Consider the following 22731-nt stretch of genomic DNA (forward strand, 5'->3'; position numbering starts at 1 on the left):
GGTGTGGCTTTTAAGAGTCCTTCCGCCATCACTATAACAAGAGACAGGTGTTAGAGATAATTACAACTCTGGTGACGAGCCTTACCGTTCTCTCTCTCCTGCAGACAGTCACACGACCACTCCCCCATCCCCACATATCCCCACCGCCCGACTCAGGCCAGGGTGGTGGGGATATGTGGGGATGTGGCTGACTTTCTCTGCATTTCTGCAGAGAGAGTCAGCCACAGCCATCTGCGCCCCTGGTTTGTGGATCACCTCAAATTTAAACGGCTGAAGTGACAGGTACCAACGGGTGATCCGCGCATTGGTATCCTTCATGCGGTGGAGCCACTGGAGTGTGGTGTGATCTGAACAGAGGGTGAAGGCCCACCCCAGCAGGTAGTGGCAGAGAGTGAGGACGGCCCACTTGATCGCCAGACACTCCTTCACCACGGTGCTGTACATAGACTCTCTCAGCGAGAGCTTACAACTAACGTACAGTACTGGTCGCTCCTCACCCTCCACCTCCTGCGAGAGCATAGCCTCCCCTTGTCTGATGTATCCATCTGCAAAATAAAGGGGAGAGAGAAATTAGGAGCATATAAAAGCAGCCCCCCACCAAGAGTGGATTTTATTTTTAGGAAAGCCTGTTAGCATGACTCCGTCCACTGGACCGGATCGGGGGTCTCCTTTCTAGTAAGATCATTCAGTGGGCTGGTGGCGTCAGAGTAACTAGGCACAAACATTCGGTAGTAGCCAGCCAGCCCCAGAAACTGTCTCACCTCCTTTTTGGTCTTGGGCCTCAGACAGGCCGTGATCACTGTGGTTTTGTCAACCTGGGGCTGCACCTGCCCATGGCCCAAGTGGAACCCCAAATACCGAACTTCCACCTGCCCAATTACGCACTTCTTTGGGTTGGCCGTGAGCCCCGCCCGTCGCAGAGATCTCAGGACAGCTCTCAGATGTTGCATATGCTGCTGCCAGTCATTGCTATAGATAACAATGTCATCTAAATATGCCGCAGCATATGCCATATGGGGTCTGAGAATTTTGTCCATGAAATGCTGAAAAGTGGCCGGAGCCCCGAACAAACCGAAGGGGAAGGGTCACAAATTGGTGTAAGCCGAACAGTGTGGAAAAAGCCATTTTTTTCTCGGGAGATTGGAGTTAAAGGGATCTGCCAATAACCCTTTTTAAGTCCAGTGTCAAATAAAATTGAGCCGCGCCCAACCAATTGAGCAATTCGTCAATCAGTGGCATTGGTTATGCGTCAAATTTGGATACCGCATTCACTTTGCAATAGTTTACACAGAACCGGACTGTCCTGTTGCTCTTAGGTACCAGAACCATCAGGCTGGCCCAATTGATGTGCGACTCTTCTATTATGCCCATATGAAGCATCGCCTCTAATTCTTCCTTAACAACCTTTTGTTCTGATTAACAATTTTTTTATTATTCACATATTAAACACAGAAAAACAAAACATATATACACAGAATCAACAATGACCCACTATTGCCCCTCCCCCTCCCAATCCCCAACCCCACCCTGGCCCCCAACAACATCCCAGTGGTCATACATGATTATAGACACACACACAAAAAAAAATAATCACACATATTGACAACTACACCTCTCTCTCCACTGCCCCTCCCAGAGAGCTCTCCAGAAACGCTAGATATCCACCCCATTTCCCCACAAACAAGTCCAATTTCCCTAGTCTTCTAAATGACCCTTCTTCAAAGGCCACCACCCTCCCCATCTCCGAGCACCACTCCTGAAATGAGGGCGCTCCAGCAAAGCTCCATCCCCATAAAACTATCTGTCTGGCAATTATGACACTGGTTAGGACCTAACTCTTTATGTGTCTATTCTCTACACTGATGACTGCCCCATCGCCCAAAATACAGAGTCTGGGGCAAAATGAAACCCGAGTGCAAAGTACGACACACACAAAACTCTGAACCTTCAACCAAAACTCCTGGATCTTAACACACCACCAAAAGACATTGGTTATGTGTCCATCCTCTGACTGGCATCACCAGCAGGTGGGTGTGTCTTTAAGACCAAGCCTATACAATCTAGAGGGGGTCCAATAGAATCCATGTAAAATCTTAAATTGCATAAGGCGTACCCTTGCATCTCTAGATGCAGACTTGTCGTTTTTTAGAATCCTAGCCCATTCTCCCTCCTCCAATACCAAGTTTAAATCTTTCTCCCATATTCTCTTGATAGAAGTTAAAGCTCTGTCCCCCAGGCTCTGAATTAGCAGGGTGTAATAAACTGATGCCTTATGACCTTTTCCAAAAGCAGTAATCACCACTTCCAGAGTGTCTGCCGCTTTAGAGGGGTGTATGCTACTCCCAAAAATAGTACAGAGCAGGTGGCGCAGCTGTAAATACGTAACGAAACTATTAGTTTGATAGAAAGGCTTTATAATGGTGAAATAGGGGCAAGAACTTCCTGTTTAATACAAAACCAGGGAGGGGCTCTCTCAGGTGGAAGCGACCAATGACCCAAATGTCTGAGACTGAACGCATAATAATAAAACAAAATCTTGGGTAGGCCTTGCCCAACTTTGTCATTTGGCCTATGCAGCTTACTGAAATGTAATGAAGGACTCGATGTCCAAATGAAGGACTTCGCTATGCTATCAAATTGCTTGAAATAAGAGAGGGGGACATCTATAGGGAGAGACTGTAGCAGGTAGTTGAATTTTGGAATACAATTCATTTCAATACCATTAACCTCCCCAATCATCAATAAATGTAATGAAGCCTACTTGCCCACATCACTCGAAAACCTTTTTATTTAAGGGTCAAAATTAACTAAATCACACAAATTTGCTGGAAATAAAATACCCAAATACTTAATACCCTGTTTGGGCCACTGAAAGGCACCCAGCTGAAAAACCGCTATCTGGCAGTACGCTGTCAGAGCCAAAGCTTCGGATTTAGACCAATTAACTCTGTATCCCGAGAACTTAGAAAAGGAATTAATAATTCTGTGGAGGCAAGGCGACCGGAGTCTGGTCATTTGCCACTGACCACAAGATATTGATGAAACGCCTAATGTTATCAGAATAGCTATGGCCCCGAATAAAACCCATCTGATCTATATGTATAAGAGATGTCATAAATTAACGTAATCGGTTAGCCAACATTTTTGACAATATTTTAACATCTAGCTGGATCAGGGAAATTGGACGGTAACTCTTACACTTGCTTGGATCTTTGTCCTTTTTAATAATCAGACTGATCCAGGCATGCGTCATGGTTGGCAGAAGCTTTCCATTCTTTAATCATTCTGTATAAATTTCTGGCAAAAGATTTAAAAAACTCAGCGGCAAAGCCATCTGGCCCCGGAGACTTGCCTGAAGGCAAGGACTTAATTACCTCGCCAAGCTCCTCCAAGTTTATCTCAGAATCAAGATGCTTTTTTGCTCATTTGTCAGTTTAAGGAGTTCTAATGGTTCCACAAAGTGTCTAATATCTTCATCAGTAGACGAAGACATATATACTATAGAGATCAAGATAGAATTCTTTGAAAGCATTATTAATATCAATGGCCGAGGTAAAAATTTCACCACCAGCATATTTCACTGAGGGAATGGTAGAAAAAGACTCTCTCTGCTTTATATATCTAGCCAAAATCTTCCCTGCTTTGTCCCCCGAATAAAAGTATGACTGTCTTGCTCTGAATAGCCAAAACTTCACCTTCCGCGACAAAATAGTTTTATATCTGTATTTCAATCGGGTCAATTCTCTGAGGCCATCAGATGACATTCGGCGCTTCAGCTCTGCCTCGGCATTTTTAAAATTCCCTTCCAATTCCACGAGTTATTGTGCTTTGGATTTTTTGATGAACGAGTCATACTGTATGATCCAATCCCTAAGAACCACCTTAAGTGCTTCCCAAGCCACGCCCACAGAAGATACTGAGGACCAGTTGGTCTCCATATAAACACTGATTTCAGTCTTTAACATTTGTTGGAAATCAGGATTTTGCAAAAGGGATACATTAAAGTGCCAGCTATATGATTTATTTTTCTCCATATGTGGCAACACCTCTAAACATACCAGGGTGCGATCTGAGACTAAGCTGTTTCCAACTGAGCAATCAACAACAGATGAAATGAGTGACTTAGATAAATATATTTAAAAAATCTGTTCTAGAATAAACCTTATGGACTGATGAAAAACATTTATTGACCCTACCAGATGGGTTCAAAAGTCTCCAAATATTTGTAAGACCAAGACATTTACACATCCTGTGAAGTGTCAATGTTGCTCTAGGGGGCTTACACACTTTTGCTTCACTATGATCAAGGACTGATTGCATCAAAAGATTAAAGTCTCTTCCCAATATTATATCATGAGGGGTGCCAGCGGCTTGCAATATCCCTTCAAGATCTATAAAAAAGCCCTGATCATCAATGTTAGGTGCATAAATATTGGCCAAAATAAGACTTTGTCCCTGAATTTCAGCTAAAACAATAATGACTCTTCCTAATTTATCTTTACTCTGTTTGAGACATTTGAATTGTAGATGTTTACTTATCAGTGTAATGACTCTTACTCAAGCCAGCACTATATAAAAAAAAATGGCCACCCCATATCTTTCCAAATTGTTCAGCTTCCTGCAGAGAAAGGTGCATTTCTTGAAGAAACACTATATCATATTTCTTTCGCTTAAGAAGAGAAATAACCTTCCTTCTTTTTATGGGGTGCCCCAACCCATTCACATTCCACATGGCGAGAGACAATCCACTCATATTAACATTTGATACATTTTGACATACAAGAAAAAATAGATTGTGTGTCAAAGACAAGATTATAAAGACCACATTCCAACATTAGTGTGACAGTCAAAACCCGAACATCCCCCAGAACCAAACAAACAGAAAAAAGATAAATGTACGCATTAACCCCGCGCACAACAGCGCCAACTGGCGTCCATCCCTCCGTACTCAAACAGTCCATGTATGCCTACGAGAACCCCTGCAACAACTTTGCTGTCAGATTGCTCAAGTCCGGTGTTTCTATACAAATTTTATGAGACAGAATTACACAGCAAAGATAATCTATAAAACAAACTCCAGCCAGTAGATGGAATAAGCACAAAGAGCGTGTAGCTTCATCCATAAAACTGTCCTGAAGGTGTGACACTCTACAAATATACTCCATCCGCTAGGCGGAACCAGCACAAAAAGAGCATACAGAATCCTCAAATAGTCAAGCGAATGTTCAGTGAGCCGGTCCACTCGGCTGCAACATAAGTGCAACAGATTACTTAATCACTCCAGTGTCTTGCAAGGAATACTCCACAAAACAAACAAAAAAAAGAGCTTGTAGATTCATCCATAAATCTGTCCTGAAGGTGTTTTACTCTACAAAATGAACTCCAGCTGCTAGGCAGAACCAGCAAAAAAAAAAAAGAAAAAAAAAGGCGCTCAGTTTCCTCGAACAATCAAGTGAATGTTCAGTGAGCCAGTCCACTTGGCTGCAACTTGAGTACCACAAGATGACTTACTCCATTGACTTTATGAAGGACATCGCTTGCTGTGGGCATGTGAATGTTTTACGGCTATCCTTAGCATCTATTCTCAATTTGGCCGGGAATATCAGTGCAAAAGTGACCTTCCGTTGATGTAAAAGTTTCTTACATTCCTTGAATTGATCACGTTTCTCTCTTGTTGAATTCGCAGTCTGGGAACAAGAAAATGCTGTGTTTTTTTCCAAGAAAGCCTTCCTTTACTCCTCGTATCACGTAACACAAGATCTTTATCGGATGATCTCAGAAATTTGGCCAGAATTGATCGGGGCCTGTCTCCCTCCTTGGATTTCCGAGCTTGAACCCTGTGAGCTCGCTCGATTTCCAGCTTATGGCCTGTTATGTCGAGCAGATTCGGAAGGAGCCCATCCAGGAATTTCACCATATCCTGACACTCTTCGGTCTCAGGAATTCCGACAATACGGACGTTATTCCGCCGGCTACGGTTCTCCATGTCTTTCAACTTCTCCCAGACATGCTCCAAATCCACCTTGGTTGCTAGCGGATTCCCTCTCCGATGACTCCAGATAACCAATCCATTTCTCAACATCCCCCACGCTTGTTACCACCTCAGAGAACTTTGCCTCCATGGCAATAAGGCCTGCACCCCTGAGTCTTCTCTTTACTGTTGTATATGAAACTGGTGTTGAGCGGGTAGAATTCAATGAAGCTGTCAGCTGAGGATGTGAGTCATCTATTTCTCAAACTAGAGACTCTGATGTACTTATTCTCTTGTTTAGTTGCACATCTGGTCTTCCACATCTCTTTCTGTCCTTGTTAGAGTCAGTTGCCCTTTGTCTTTGAAGACTGCAGTGTACACCTTTGTATGAAATCTTCCGTTTTTGGCAATTTCAAGCATTGTATAGCCTTCATTCCTCAAAACAATGATTGACTGATGAGTTTCTAGAGAAAGCTGTTTCTTTTTTGCCATTTTTGACCTAATATTGACCTTAAGACATGCCAGTCTATTGCATAATGTGGCAACTCAAAAACAAACACAAAGACAATGTTAAGCTTCATTTAACGAACCAAATAGCTTTCAGCTGTGTTTGATATAATGGCAAGTGATTTTCTAGTACCAAATCAGCAATTTAGCATGATTACTCAAGGATAAGGTGTTGGAGTGATGGCTGCTGGAAATGGGGCCTGTCTAGATTTTTATAAAAAATGACTTTTTTCAAATAGTGATGGTGCTGTTTTTTACATCAGTAATGTCCTGACTATACTTTGTGATCAGCTAAATGCCACTTTGGTGAATTAAAGTACCAATTTCCTTCCGAAACAGCTAAGTCTGTACATTATTTCCAAACTTTTGGCCACCAGTGCATATATACACAGTACTGTATATGTATATATACTGCTTTGAAGTAACATATTAAATACTTGAATGACTGTTAATAAATATTAATTAATAAATAAAAAACGATTAATAAATACATTTCACATCCAATTTCTACAATACATACCATTAAATAGTGTTAAACCACTGAAGGTCCCACACAAATATATTCAATGAGATCTGGTACTAAAACACAGAATGGAACCAAAGGATGCAAAAACAAATTACTGTATAGCTGTATAACTCAGATTGCATTTGCTGAATGCATGAGCATCCAGCAACTCTTATGTGTGTTAGAGAGGCCTATCCCACTGTACAGTATGTGCCACAGATGCAGAGGTTCAAAGTTTCAATGATTTATTAAAAAATAAACAGCATTTGGTCTTCCCCTGAAGCCCCTCAAACTCCATCTAAAGAGGATTGATCCATGCAGCAGAGCCCTGTGGCCCCTCCCCTGTCAGATGTGATCTGGGGCTATCACTACACACATCTCTCATCTTTAGTTTCTCATACAACTGCTGGAGTCCGGCCATTCCAATTCTCCAGCGACACAATGATACCCATATCGAATTTGTCCTCTGCTGCTCTGCTAATGGTATTGACATCAGGGTGAGAAGTGGAATTTTAATGAAGAATGGGTCCTGACAGCTCTGCACAGACAGTGCAACTGTGAATTGGGTCCAACTGAGGCTTAAAAGATTGACCTGAAATGTACTTTAGAATAGAATCTGTGAAATCTTTTTATGTTCAATGAATTTGTGAATGGCCACACTCTTCATGCATATTATTATACAATGTAACATGTCAATAATCAATGACATGCTGCAGTAACATTGTGCTAGAATCTGCAAAAAGTTCTTACTAGTCAGAAGACACCACAGATAATGCATGTAGAGCAGAATTATAATGATACAAAAATGAATAATCACATTCTGGTAACACTGACAACTGAGTAACCCAAACTCTTGCATTCAAATGCATTGCCGCACCAGAAGATCCACTGACATCTACTAATTCCCTACACATTATGGCCCTTCACCCAAACACTACTGAATTAAACTAATAAATTATAACACAAATGAAACATATATGTTTCACATAGGTCAGATCAGGGCTAGTTGTTACTTTTTATTCCAGTGAATATTTCTCAGGGTAGGTTTATTTTTGAGAGTCAATTTCTGCATAGCCACATACCACATAACTGTTGGCTACAATAAAGCTATTGAACATTTTCACCATTGCCCAGGAAAAAATAAACATGTTGACCTTTTGTGACAACATGCCCCAAGAGCAGAGCATATTGTCACGGTATATGGGGCACGTTGTCACAATGGAATCTACCACTAAACCAGTAGTGTAGGTTTCATGTGAATATTAGGGGGAAGTGTTCATCACAACCACCAAAACAAAATGAACGCCTCTCTTTCAACCTACACCTGCATTAAACACCATATTATAGTCTTTTTTACTAAATTCAAAATGTAAAACAATTATGAAGCATATAACGATTCATGAAACAGCAAAAATGGTAATGTACAAAAATCTCAAATCATTGTTTTAGCCAAAAAGTAACGTAAGTAATAACTTGTATAATTTTATGATATTTAAAACACACGTGACAACCTGCCCCATAAAATATGTGACAACATGCCCTGACCAGATTTGATCAGATGATCAGATATTTGTCCTAAGAACACATTTAAACCTTTTCGGGGGAAAAACATAACAGCCACGTGAAGAAAGATGCACTCAATCATAACAAAATCTAGACAACTTCCTTTTTTCTAATGCATAAAATATGCAAATAATGCAAATTGCATGAAAAACTCTCCTTTCCAAGTAGAACACAAAACTGCTGTGTTCTTGCAGCACATACTGTATGTACATATTGCACATATAAGGATGAGTAATCCACCTTATCTAGATGTATCTAATTTTGTTCATTATTACTATTGCTCCTACTTGGTTTTAGTCCTCTTTATTTTCTGTTCAAAATTCTTTGTTTACATATTGTCTTCCATAATTGATGCCTTTTCCTAAATCTGTTTTTACTATCAAAGCAAACTTGCACTCTGCACCAGAGTCAGAATTTAAAGGGGCTTGGGGCAAAATTGCCAAAGAAAGTGACATAAACTGTCCCTGAAATTCAATGTGATTGTGGTGGCAAAAAATGCCCCCATAATTAATGTTTCTGATTTTTATTCATTACATCGAATATACTTCTAAATGCTTTATTCCAAACCAAGTTAAACACAATATAACATGAAATATAGATTGAGATCTTAATTCAGTGAATTGAGTAAACTGAAGTATCTAAATAAAAGACAGGCACAACATATATATATATATATATATATATATATATATATATATATATATATATATATATATATATATACACACACACACACACACACACACACACACACACACACACAGTATATACTGTATATATATATATATATACACACACACACACACACACACACACACACACACACACACACACACAGTATATACTGTATATATATATATATATATATATATATATATATATATATATATATATATATATATATATATATACATATATAAATAAAGCTATCATAAATGTAAAAAATGCACCTTAAAAATCCAATCCAGGTGGCAATTTTTCCCCCTTAATTGAAAAATTAATTTCTGATACTGTGCTGCACTGTTACTGTAGAAATAATTCTGCTCATTTGTTTCTATTACATGTTTACTTTATTTGTACTCTTGTTATTTCACTTTATATGACTTTATGTTGCATTACTGCATTGCTTTGGCAATCCAAAATGTACAGTTATAAGCTGAACTGAACTGAATTGAGCATTAGTAAACTATTGCATGTTTACTCAACAGGTGTGGCTTCAGTGATGTGTAATACTGGGATTTTGCACGTCTGAATGTGTTATTCTTGGCAGAAGTCGCACAGAGTCCAGCGCATCTCATTGGCTGTGTGTCCAGATGACGTCACGACTTCCCAATGCAGCGGAAGCCGAAAGTTTTTTCAGTTGAAAACTGATCTCTCGTGCGAGTGGATGTGCTGTTCGTGGCACGTGGAGGAGAAGATGATGGTCACTCGCTTCTTACAAGGAGACATTTAAGACGGTGAGTCCTGGTTGTTTCAGAGCACTCCGGACATCTTTAGGGACTTTTCCAGACTGTCTCGGAGTATATTGGCGTGTCTCGCGCGATGTGGGAACAGAAGGAATTTGAGAAGCACTGGAGGAATGAGTTTCCCGACGGCGAAGTGCCCGTGATGAGTCTCAGCTCGGTGGAGGACATCGAGGCAGAGCTGGAGAACTGCAAGGCGAATTTAAAGGTGTTACAACAGGCTTTGTCGGAGGAGAAGTTCAAGGTGATTTACCTGCAGACCACCATTGCGCAGAAGAAGAAAAGTTCCGACATCGAGAGGTGGTGGAACAAGGCGGAGGAGAAGAAGGATGTTCCTTCAAAGCCCGATCAAGTAGACGGCACTCAAGCGGCCAGAATAAAACCTCACGGGACAGACAGCAGAGGAGGAGGTGAACTTTTTGGCCGGGATATGCTCAGAGGCAGGAAGACAGGTAAGCCCATCCTCGTCCCCCCTCGGAAAAAGCCCGATGTTCAGGAGGAATCCGCTCGTGATGTCTCTCAACTGGACAAGTGTGTTGCCGAGCGAAGGAATAGTGAACAGGACAGTGACCACGAGTACGAGGACGTGGAGCTGAACGAGAACTTCCTGCGTAAAAACATCGTCAACCCAAATAACGCTCGGAGGGTGAATCCCCGGGTCCGTATAAGTCGAGATCTGGACTCTGATGATGGGAGACTGTCTGGACGCAGCACACCTGACAGACGCAGTGACGGATACCTGAGCTCCGACCATAACGACAACTCCTCTGCAGGTAGGAAACAAAACGCTTCCTATAACAGTCACTTACCATTGGCAAGTTGCCATGGTCTCTTAAGAAGGAATGTAAGCTGTTGGCACTGTGTTACTTATCAAATATGCGAGTGTGCTAGTTTCGACAGCTAAATTGCACATTAAATAAGGAATGTATGTTACAATCAGAAGCTTCCATTGACCAATCAAGTTGCAGGAAAAGTTGGATTATGTTGTGATGGTTAATATGGCAATCTTCTTGGACTTAAAGGTGCACTCAGTATTTTTTTCTCATAAAAAAAAAAAAAAATACTCAAAAAGAAATGAATAGTAATTTTGAAACATGTATATAACGGTGAAATCTCTAGTCATATCAGTAATAACCTTATAAAAGCTGTTTTATTCTACATAGAGAGGGTCCCCTCTTGAGGGTTGCCATGTTAGGATCACATGACCAGCCGAATCCATTGCTGCGTCCAAAATGGCGTACTGTCACAGTATGTACTGTATTTGATGAAGGACACACTTACAGTTGAAGTCAGAAGTTTACATACACTTAGGTTGAAATCATTAAAACTCATTTTTTGACCACTCCACAGATTTAATATTAGCAAACTATAGTTTTGGCATCTACTTTGTGCATGACACGAGGTGTACCTGTGGGTGTATTTTAAGGCCTATCTTCAAACTCAGTGCCTCTTTACTTGACATCATGGGAAAATCAAAAGAAATCAGCCAAGACCTCAGAAAATTATTGTGGACCTCCACAAGTCTGGTTCATCCCTGGGAGCAATTTCCAAACACCTGAAGGTACCACATTCATCTGTACAAATAATAGTACGCAAGTATAAACACCATGGGACCACACAGCCATCATAATTCTCAGGAAAGAAACGCATTCTGTCTCCTAGAGATGAATGTAGTTTGGTGCGAAAAGTGCAAATCAGTCCCAGAACAACAGCAAAGGACCTTATGAAGATGCTGGAGGAAACAGGTAGACAAGTATCTATATCCACAGTAAAATGAGTCCTATATAGACATAACCTGAAAGGCTGCTCAGCAAGGAAGAAGCCACTGCTCCAAAACCACCATAAAAAAGCCAGACTACAGTTTGCAAGTGCACATGGGAACAAAGATCTTACTTTTTGGAGAAATGTCCTCTGGTCTGATGAAACAAAAATTTAACTGTTCGGCCATAATGACCATCGTTATGTTTGGAGGAAAAAGGGTGAGGCTTGCAAGCCGAAGAACACCATCCCAACCATGAAACATGGGGGTGGCAGTATCATGTTGTGGGGGTGCTTTGCTGCAGGAGGGACTGTTGCACTTCACAAAATAGATGGTATCATGAGGAAGAAAAATTATGTGTATATATTGAAGCAACATCTCAAGACATCAGCCAGGAAGTTAAAGCTCGGTCACAAATGGTCTTCCAAATGGACAATGTCCCCAAGCATACCTCCAAAGTTGTGGCAAAATGGCTTAAGGACATTAAAGTCAAGGTATTGGAGTGGCCATCATAAAGCCCTGACCTCAGTCTGATAGAAAATTTGTGGGCAGAACTGAAAAAGCGTGTGCGAGCAAGGAGGCCTACAAACCTGACTCAGTTACACCAGTTCTGTCTGGAGGAATGGGCCAAAATTCCAGCATCTTATTGTAAGAAGCTTGTGGAAGGCTATCCAAAATGTTTGACCCAAGTTAAACAATCTAAAGGCACTGCTACCAAAGTGTATGTAAACTTCTGACCCACTGAGAATGTGATGAAAGAAATAAAAGCTGAAATAAATAATTCTCTCTACTATTATTCTGACATTTCACATTCTTAAAATAAAGTAGTGATCCTAACTGATCTAAGACAGGGAATGTTTTCTACGATTAAATGTCAGGAATTGTGAAAAACTGAGTTGAAATGTACAGTATTTGGCTAAGGTGTATGTAAACTTCTGACTTCAACTGTATCTGCCGGCAAAACAGTACATTCTTTTAGGTATGCACGCCAGTAGTATGAATAGATTTCGGACATACTTCATCCGGGTACGTTGGGCATTGTCTCGTGACCCGAATATATGACGTAAGAAAAATTAAAACATTAAAAAAGGTAATTTAATGCAAAACGAAACTACTTAAATACTTGACACTCTTTACTGTGTGATAGATATACATTAATACTGATTTGATGCAGTAAGAATGCCTGAATGCCTATAACAGACAGCATGCAGTTTATATACATTTAGACATTGCACAAATCTAACATTTTGAAAAAGTTGTCTTGTCTGCTTTTACATTAATGTCTCTGTTTGCTTTAATCTCGTCAAGACAGTACAGATTTAATCCCGTCTGTTTACACTCTTGTAATACATTAACAGCTGTGTTTACATTAATATCACCTAAAGGGGGGTATTTTGATTAAAAACATTCATCACAAGACACAAGTGCATGGGCAGACACGTGCATGTTAGCGTTTCAAAGCAGCCGGCTGTAATCAAACAGCGCACCGGTAGCGAATTTAGTCAGATCTTGGTAATGCCAGTATTTCTGTAGCATCGGTAGCTATTAAAATATTGAACTGAACATAGATTATGTCACACTCCTAGCTAATCGTGGCTGCACCCTGCAGTTTGTAAAGCACTGTGCTGGACAAACGTCTTTGGCCATTGCATTTTAGTTTATTCAGCATCTCACACAGGAGAGCTGTGTTTTGTAGATGCCATATAAAGTTCATCAACATTTAAAAACGCATCTTGAATTGATTTTTTAAAATTTTAATTTGACCGCCTTACAAATGCATGCCACTGGAACGTTAATATACATTGCAGAATCGTTGTCATTTAGAAATGAGATTGTGTAGGTAGCATTCAGAGATGATATTCTTCTCAACACAATTGTACAGAGCGGTTATCTGAGTTACCGTAGACTTTGTCAGTTCAAACCAGTCTGGCCATTCTCTGTTGACCTCTCTCATCAACAAGGCATTTCCATCCACATAACTTCCACTCACTGGATGTTTTTTGTTTTTGGCACCATTCTGAGTAAATTCTGGAGACTGTTGTGCATGAAAATCCCAGGAGATCAGCAGTTACAGAAATACTCAAACCGGCCCATCTGCCAAAAACTAAAAACACCCAGTGAGCGGAAGTTATGTGGATGGAAATGCCTTGTTGATGAGAGAGGTCAACAGAGAATGGCCAGACTGGTTAGAACTGACGAAGTCTACGGTAACTCAGATACCCACCCTGTACAATTGTGTTGAAAAGAATATCATCTCAGAATGCTGAGATGCGGGTTGGCGCTGTTTTAGCGGCACAAGGGGGACCTACACAATATTTGGCAGGTGGTTTTAATGTTGTGGCTGATTGTTGTATATGTGCATTTATGTATATATACTGTATATACAAAACCCTCAGGCAATAAAAAGCTTCTTATTTTGGTTAATACTTAATATAGAGCATTCAACATAGTAATGGGGCCAAATCTCTGTCATTTCAAAATATGAGAACCTGGTGTATTTTGGGCTTGTTTATAATTAAAAGTCCTACGTTATGCACTAAATCTTTATTCTTTCTGGTTATTATTGGGCACAATAAACTGCATTTGGGAACATTTTATAAAACTGATTTGAAAAACTTTAGGCAAATTGGATATCAGCCTTTCCCACCACCGTAGTTATCGATATCTGCAAAATGCACTATCGGTCGACCTCTGAGATGATGATTTTTCTCTAGCAGAACAGGTCTGTTTTTGTTCCCATCTGGTCATGACAACTCTTGCATCTTTTTCCAGTCATTCCACTACCAAATGCTCTCTGACTTCCTGTCACTTTTATATTAACCACTCAATTCACCATTTGGGTACAGGGTGGTTAAAGGGAAATGGCACTTACAGGGTCAATGCTGACTTTGCGAATTACAAGAATTCAGGCACTTATTAAAGTGAGGTTGACTTTCCTTTGGAAGCAATGTCTGTAAGTGAGGCTTTGATATAGTTTAGTACTATAATTAGACCCAGCATTGCCCTAATTGGTTAGGCAAATCTTACTGACCTAATTGTCTGTCATATTTTTTTCTAAAACCTCTGTGGGCTATTGTTTAAATTGAACAGTTTCCTGCTAAGGAACATCGTACAAAGAATTCTTACTCTAATCTCAAGTTTAAAGCTTTGTCTAGCTTCAATGTCGATGAGATCATATTCATTCTCTGGCGCTAACTTTACATCCCATGTATATACCAGATTAGAGACAGGTCTGACTCAGTTCTTAAGTAGCCAAGACAGCACAGTCTGCTTACTGTCACAAGCTCTTACAACTTAGTCAAATGATTCCTTGTACAGTTGCCTGCGTCGTGGTGCAATTTCTACACTTCATTGCACAGAAGGATGCAGCTGGACCAAAAAAAGATGTGGTTAGGCTGTGCAAAGCACCTTTACAGTCTGTTAGATTTCCTCTCTGATGTTTCACTTTCAAGGTCTCACTTGCTCCTAGCCAGCAGGAAGAATAGATTTTAAAAGCACAAAGTTCAGAATGCTTTACTAGTGTAAATTTAACACAGGCTTAATGTATATGCAGGGGCGCCCCCCCATTCATTTAAATCGCAGGAAACAGTATCACTTTTTTAATAACTACTACATTTGCAGCTGTTTGTCAATAAATGTCTGTCAGTAATGGTTGCATTTAGTTACAGTTGATGAGGGGGAGCGAACCTCTGACAAGCACTTTCCATACACGACACGAGTGGTACCAGCACAAACGCAATGATGCCCACAACTGCTTCAGCACAATAGAAAGTGAAAACATGTAGGCTATCCCATCTCTGAATGAGGCAATCATGTAATAAATATTGTATTCCATGTTCAGTGATAGCTAATAAAACTAAGAAACTTAACTAAATAAAAATGGTTTACATTTCTCCAAGACTTTGTTATTCCTCCATAACATAGTTTAATGTCGAATGTGTTCTTAAATGTCTTAAATATGGCTACACAATGCACTATATAGGGTTTTTTTTAATTTAATTTTTTTATTACAAGAATTTCAAATATACAACAAAACAAGGCACCAAAACATTTAGCTTTGTGTATAAAGAATTTGGCCAGTGTAATTATGCAATTTATAATATACACCTGGTCTTTGTCTTCCATGATAATCCCAAACAGTAGCCTATTCACTATGTAGAGAATTGGGAGCGGGAATAGGGAGTTACTGTATGTCTGAGTGCTTAATGACATGCAGCAGCTGCAAAAAGATAAATATTTTTATCTTGCGCATTGTATGCCGTAAGCAGTCATGTAACAAAGCGGCTGATGTCTCGTGATCACCTGTGCTGCTGCTTCTTTCCGTACAGCCATCTGCCACCTTTCTCCTATTGAATATACGGAACCCGCAGCTACCAAGGGCCCATGTAAAACCGCCTTTAGTTATTTAACATTTTTATAATGAATGTAAAGGACAGGATACACTGAAATAATATAATAAGCTACTGCTTTTTTTAAACATGAAGAAAAGAGTGTAATAATGCTGCAAAACCTGTCAAATTCATTTCAGCACCAAAGTAAATGAACAGCGACCGATTAAACTATAACATAGACCTATGTTATAGTTCTGTTCACCAGAGATCAGACATGGTTGGCAGACGTTAACTGCACTGAAGTTGATGCAGTTCATTCCTTTTTATTACCATAACACCAGGCTTTCCATTGATGCTTTAATTATCGAAGGTACAAATACGTTTTTGGAAGTTCAAATAATCAGGAATGTCACTTTTTAGTAACAGAAAATAAACACGTTTGCTTAAAGCACAACGGTGAAGCTTCAATTCAAACACACAAACAGCTTTTCAGCCGGGCTCTCTCTCCCTTTCGGTGAACTGGGCCGTCTTTTATCTCCCCTGACTTTCACTGTGAACATGGAAATGGTAATTAGTCACAATTCATCTCAGATGGATGTCCCTACCGCTTTCCCTCTCCCCAGATGGGCGTTTGACCACACCCTCACCTCCATATTAACTTTGTCAACTTTTTGGAGTACTAAAGCATATTGATGGCCTCAAAGCTTACAGACATGGACTATCATGGGGTCTTGAGGATGACAATTGTTCTAAATCCAATGCCACATGCAACATGCAAATACTTTGGGCAATTGAACTGATGCCAGTGTGCAGTAGGAAATCTCGTCAGTGTTTGATTTATGGGTGAAGAAGTCACTCCTATGAAGAACTTTTACTATGTGAAATTATGAAGCATGCAGAGTATGTGAAACTGCAAGGAACTGAATGGATTTGTGTAACAGATGGATGTTAATAGACGTTTTTTTGTTGAAGTCTGAGTTGCGTTCTCACAAACACATTTTACATGTTTTCCCTTTCATCTCTTCCTTTTGTGAAATCATTTGCCTGTTGAGGCATGTTCCTACGGAGCTGTTTGGTGAGAGAATACTCCACACTGTCTGCCAAGCCTGTGCATGCACTTGTGTATTTGTGTGTAAGACCTGGGATTTGACAGCATCTAGAGTCAGTATGCATGTTCATATGCGCACCAATATGCTGAAAGCTCCCAAAAATCAGCTTGTTAAAAAAATCAGACAAAGCAATAAAACCACATTTACATGCGATTTGAAATAATTGAGGTATTCTCTGCTGATATCAAACCATGAAGAGTCATGTGCTCAACACTTGTATACATGCCGGTAAAGGTGTTTACATGCAATGCGAAATCGGTATAATGGTCAAAAGTATACCTGTGTTGATCGGTTTATTCTTAAGCCATTTGTGACCTTAAACTGATTAAGGAATGCCATTTAATGCGTTTACATGACCACACACGTTGTCGACTTTAAGCATTACCGGTGTGAGAACTAGGGATGGGCATTTTTGAGTAATTTTTGTAATCGAGTGCTCTCACCCAGAAAAAATGAGCACCCGATTACTCGTAAATTAAAATGCAAGTTAAATATAACACATAAAACATGTAAGTGAATCTTATATTTTGTTTAAAAAATTTTTTATTTACAATATGCATAAAAAAAGAAAAGGAAAAAAAAGAAAAGGAAAACAAAAAAGATTTAAAAATAACAGTAAAAAACATTTTCATTCACCCGGAGCTTACATAGAAACCAATAATGACGGCATGAAGGTAATGCACATACATAAACTTTACATAAGGGCTAACATGTTATTATTCAGAAAAACAAGTGTTGAACGTTGGCTTTTTATAAAATTCGCCCTGCCTGTCTTAAGAGATTTCACGCAGACATGCGCAAATACTGGTCTGATAAGCTTACAATTTCACTTTGCATTTTTTCCACCATAAAAGCTGATCCTTGTCTGTTGGTTTGCATGACTCCATAAAGAACCGAATACAAATGGAGTAGAATTCAATAAGGATCAAAATATTACAAGTATTGCTCACCACTGTATACTGTATATCTTTTTCTCTCATTCAATATCTCAACAACATGTATCCACTGGCTACCACTCCTGGAGTTCGCTAGTTCGCTAGTTTGAATCCCAGGGTGTGCTGAGTGACTCCAGCCAGGTCTCCTAAGCAACCAAATTGGCCCGGTTGCTAGGAAGGGTAGATTCACATGGGGTAACCTCTTCGTGATCGCTATAATGTGGTTCGTTCTCAGTGGGGCGCGTGGTGAGTTGAGCATGGTTGCCACGGTGGATGGCGTGAAGCCTCCACACGCGCTATGTCTCCGTGGCAGTGCGCTCAACAAGCCACGTGATAAGATGCACTGGTTGACTGTCTTGGACGCGGAGGCAACTGGAATTCGTCCTCCACCACCTGGACTGAGGCGAGTCACTATGTGACCATGAGGACTTAAAAGCACATTTGGAATTGGGCATTCCAAATTGGGAGAAAAATAAAAACCTTTCCACAGTGCCCCCCAGTGGACCTGATTGTAACTGCGAGATTTGGTGAGAGATTCAGAGGGAAAACAGTGTAATTCAGCACTGCTCACAGCAGGGGAATGCGGAAAGGAATATGAATTTGCGATATTCGAGTAGTGTTTTTAATACTCGAGTAGCTGGTGCAGAATGAGTACTTAATTACTCAATTACTCAAGCACTTCCTTAGTAAGAACATTCATGTAAACGTGCTCAGTGTCTTAATGCCAAAGAATACTTGGGGTGTCCGAGTTGCGGATCGCTCCGCGCATGAGGTCCTTGACTGTATTAAAAGAGTATCAAAAAGAAGTTGTAGCAGGCATGCATCAAACGCGTTTGTATTTGGACGTGGTCAGAAAGGCAACGCGGTCGACCAGGCGCGAGCCAATCCGGAATGCACAAATACAAAGTTTACCTGGTCCTTTGCAGTTTGAACATTTGATGTTAGTTTTTTTTTTAGTTTGTTTGTTTTTTGGGTTAAAAACATAAAAAAACACTGATATTAGAACAATTTTACAGACGGTTATCACACAAGACCCTGTCTACTCACCCTGTCTACACTGGGAACGTCCGTTGGCATGATGCAATGACTTGAGGTTGTCTACACTAGACGTGTCGACATGAACGTTCTAAACCATTTAATTTGTGTAGTAGTGCGTGAAGTGTAAATGTAAAATGAACCAAAACTAAAGTTGACCAAAAAGAGAGACCTATTTTAAATATTTAGGAATATTTTATATTTAAAACATAATTTATGCCATTCATAAGTTTTTAAAGCCTTAAAAGAAAATCATAGTTTTTTCCTATTTTATTATTTGATTTATATATTTGAAGTTAAATATGTAAAAATGACTTCTTTATGTGTATGAAGCACACATGCAGAAAAAAGCACACAATATGACAATTTATGTAACAATTAATCGTGAAAGGCCTTAACGAGACAATTAATTGTCATAGCCCTAAAACAGACAATTAATCGTCATAATCTCAATTATTTGTTTGACAATTAATCGTCAGCCAAATTTCATAATCGTGACAGCCCTACCCAGAACTGTCAAAACAAAATGACTAGTGCATACTTTAGAGTATCTAAATACAGAACGAACAAGACTTGTGCAAAAACTGAAAATAAACCATGAGATGTCATTCCCTTAAAGAAGACTCCATGTCAAGAACTTTTCTCAAAGGACATCAAACGTGTACCCAAAGTGAATTTATTTTATGGCCAGGGTAGTATAATAGAACATATACAAGTATACAAACTTGTATACAACAAATATAAAAAATAAAACCTGAAGTGACTTATCTTGACGGGTACCATTTTCTTAGGTAATGGACCTCCAAGTTATAGGATAACTTTCTGGTGTTGTCATGGTGATCGGCCTGTAATAAGTGTCTGGTATGTTAATGGCAAATTCAAACCCTTTCCTGGTTCCACGTGAGTAGAGGGCAGGATGTGAACTGTTATGTAGGAGTGTGTTTGTGTGGACTACTGGGGTATGTGAGCTTGCAACATATCACGTTCATTAGCATCACTTTTGATCTGCAACAAAACCCTGCAAACTAACTAAAGCATGAGATGCTTCCAGCAAAGCTCAAGACGTATTCACATTTCCTGCTGTGTCATGCTATAGCTTCACACATTCATTCACCACACCTCAATGCAGTTACTGTGGTATTAGCTCTGCTGTGTTGTCCTCAGAGACCTGTCCTCCTCAACTGCAGAAACATCATTGTGGCTCCTCGCTTAAGGCCAACATAGCACCAACTAACTGATAGTAATTTAATGCCTGTCTGTTACGGATAAGCATACGGGAAACCCGTTCTATTGAAATTGGATGCTGCTTTATTTATTTAGTGTAGGAAATCTGTGCAATTGACACAGCTTTATGTATTCTTAGCTTAAGTAATTAAACCCGTGATCTCTCTATATTCAGTAGCTTTATATAGGTTTTATAGTGGTTTACTTGTGCGCAATGCACATGCTATTGTTTCAGTACTTCCTTTATAAATGTACTATAGTGCAGTTAGTGTAAAACGGTCTAGCCCAGACGTCGGCAACCTATGGCACACGTGCCAGCATTGGCACGCAGAGGGGTAATCACTGGCACACCAGCAATGTCAAGAGAGGAGTAGACTATTTTATTTATATAAATCCTGCACCTGCATTCCAATCTACATCTTGATGTAATCCTTTCTCATGATCACGCAACATGTTTTCATGAGCTGAATGGGAGACTAAAAAAAAAAGTAAAAATGTGGCGAGTCTGCTGTATACCCAACAGACTCGCGCAGCGCATGCAAGCCATTCGTGCATCACGAGCCGGTAGAGGTTAATCACGCAAGTAAACGTGCCAGCTTTGCTTCGGTCAGACTGCGCGGATAACAGTCTACATTTTGTGTTTCATTTGTTTCTTTTTGCTTTCAGAACAACACGTCATGTAATAAGGAAAACACCACTATTAATCCTTGAGATTTCCAACCCAGCACACAGGTACACCCAGTGTGGTAAAGTTAGTTTTATATATGACATTCGTTTGACATTCATGACAATACCCATTAAACTCTCCGTGCCTATAACATTTTCAAGCCAAACCAACTTGGAAATGCATGAATAGGTTTTCTTTGCCTAGCACAAAGCTGAATTTTAAAAAAGGAGATTTTTTTTTTCATATCAATCTTATTAGCCCTATAAATCAATTAAACAATTTAACATTTTGATATGACATCGCAACAAATACGAAATGTTCTTAAAAATATCCCTTTCATGACACAAGGCTCTGTTTGTGGAATTTACATTCTATATGTTTTCAAATAAATATAGTAGTGTAAATGTTTGTAAAATTCTAATTCCATTAAACTCAATGACCGTTTGACCTAGAGACATGAAACCAACTGTAAAACACTCCGAATATTATTCTTTATATAGAACAAGACGTGTTTTTGGGAGTAAATGTTCAGTACTTTTTATACAGATATTATAATTCTGTAGTCATTGAGTTTAATAGATTTATAGGGATAATTGAATCTGTATAAAAAGTACTGAACGTACGCTATAATGGTACTGTCACTTTAAGAGTGTAACGCGCATCTCACAGACCGCACAGGTGATCCGGATCATATATTAACAAGAGAGAAGTCCTTTTTTTTTTTTTTAAATTTGTGATTAAAATGTAGAATTTCTTTTTACTTTTTTAACTGATTGTAAAGAACAGAGAGGAAATTAATAGACACATTATTTAATGATAGTGGAGAGCGGGATTTCATCTTTGGATACTAGAGCAGAAGGGGTAAAATCTTTCCATGTCAGCGAGAGCCGCCACAGAGAACTGTCACCGCCACAGGCAGCTCTCACTTGACTCGACACAGTTCTTTTCGTCTCCTCTCGATGCGTCACAGTTAGTTGCGTCTCCCTCTCGATGCGTCACCGGTCTTTGCATCTCCTCTCGATGCGTCACAGTTAGTTGCGTCTCCCTCTCGATGCGTCACAGTTAGTTGCGTCTCCCTCTCGATGCGTCACAGTTAGTTGCGTCTCCCTCTCGATGCGTCACAGTTAGTTGCGTCTCCCTCTCGATGCGTCACAGTTAGTTGCGTCTCCCTCTCGATGCGTCGCAGTTAGTTGCGCCTCCCTCTCGATGCGTCGCAGTTAGTTGCGCCTCCCTCTCGATGCGTCGCAGTTAGTTGCGCCTCCCTCTCGATGCGTCGCAGTTAGTTGCGCCTCCCTCTCGATGCGTCGCAGTTAGTTGCGCCTCCCTCTCGATGCGTCGCAGTTAGTTGCGTCTCCCTCTCGATGCGTCGCAGTTAGTTGCGCCTCCCTCTCGATGCGTCGCAGTTAGTTGCGCCTCCCTCTCGATGCGTCGCAGTTAGTTGCGCCTCCCTCTCGATGCGTCGCAGTTAGTTGCGCCTCCCTCTCGATGCGTCGCAGTTAGTTGCGCCTCCCTCTCGATGCGTCGCAGTTAGTTGCGCCTCCCTCTCGATGCGTCGCAGTTAGTTGCGCCTCCCTCTCGATGCGTCGCAGTTAGTTGCGCCTCCCTCTCGATGCGTCGCAGTTAGTTGCGCCTCCCTCTCGATGCGTCGCAGTTTTTTGCGCC

At 40.3% G+C, this 22731-nt stretch overlaps 1 protein-coding gene across 1 annotated transcript in view; it reads left to right on the top strand.

The window, feature by feature from the left end:
• Positions 1-9769: 9769 nt before the first annotated feature.
• LOC127439576 (active breakpoint cluster region-related protein-like) overlaps positions 9770-22731 on the top strand; it is a 241447-nt gene continuing 228485 nt past the window's right edge. The window contains exon 1 of the mRNA XM_051695745.1: positions 9770-10782. Coding sequence (XP_051551705.1) covers positions 10089-10782 — 694 coding nt within the window. The 5' untranslated portion in view covers positions 9770-10088. The remainder of the gene's footprint in view (positions 10783-22731) is intronic.

Source organism: Myxocyprinus asiaticus, chromosome 4, assembly GCF_019703515.2.
Source record: "Myxocyprinus asiaticus isolate MX2 ecotype Aquarium Trade chromosome 4, UBuf_Myxa_2, whole genome shotgun sequence".
Classification (NCBI taxonomy): Eukaryota; Metazoa; Chordata; class Actinopteri; order Cypriniformes; family Catostomidae; genus Myxocyprinus; species Myxocyprinus asiaticus.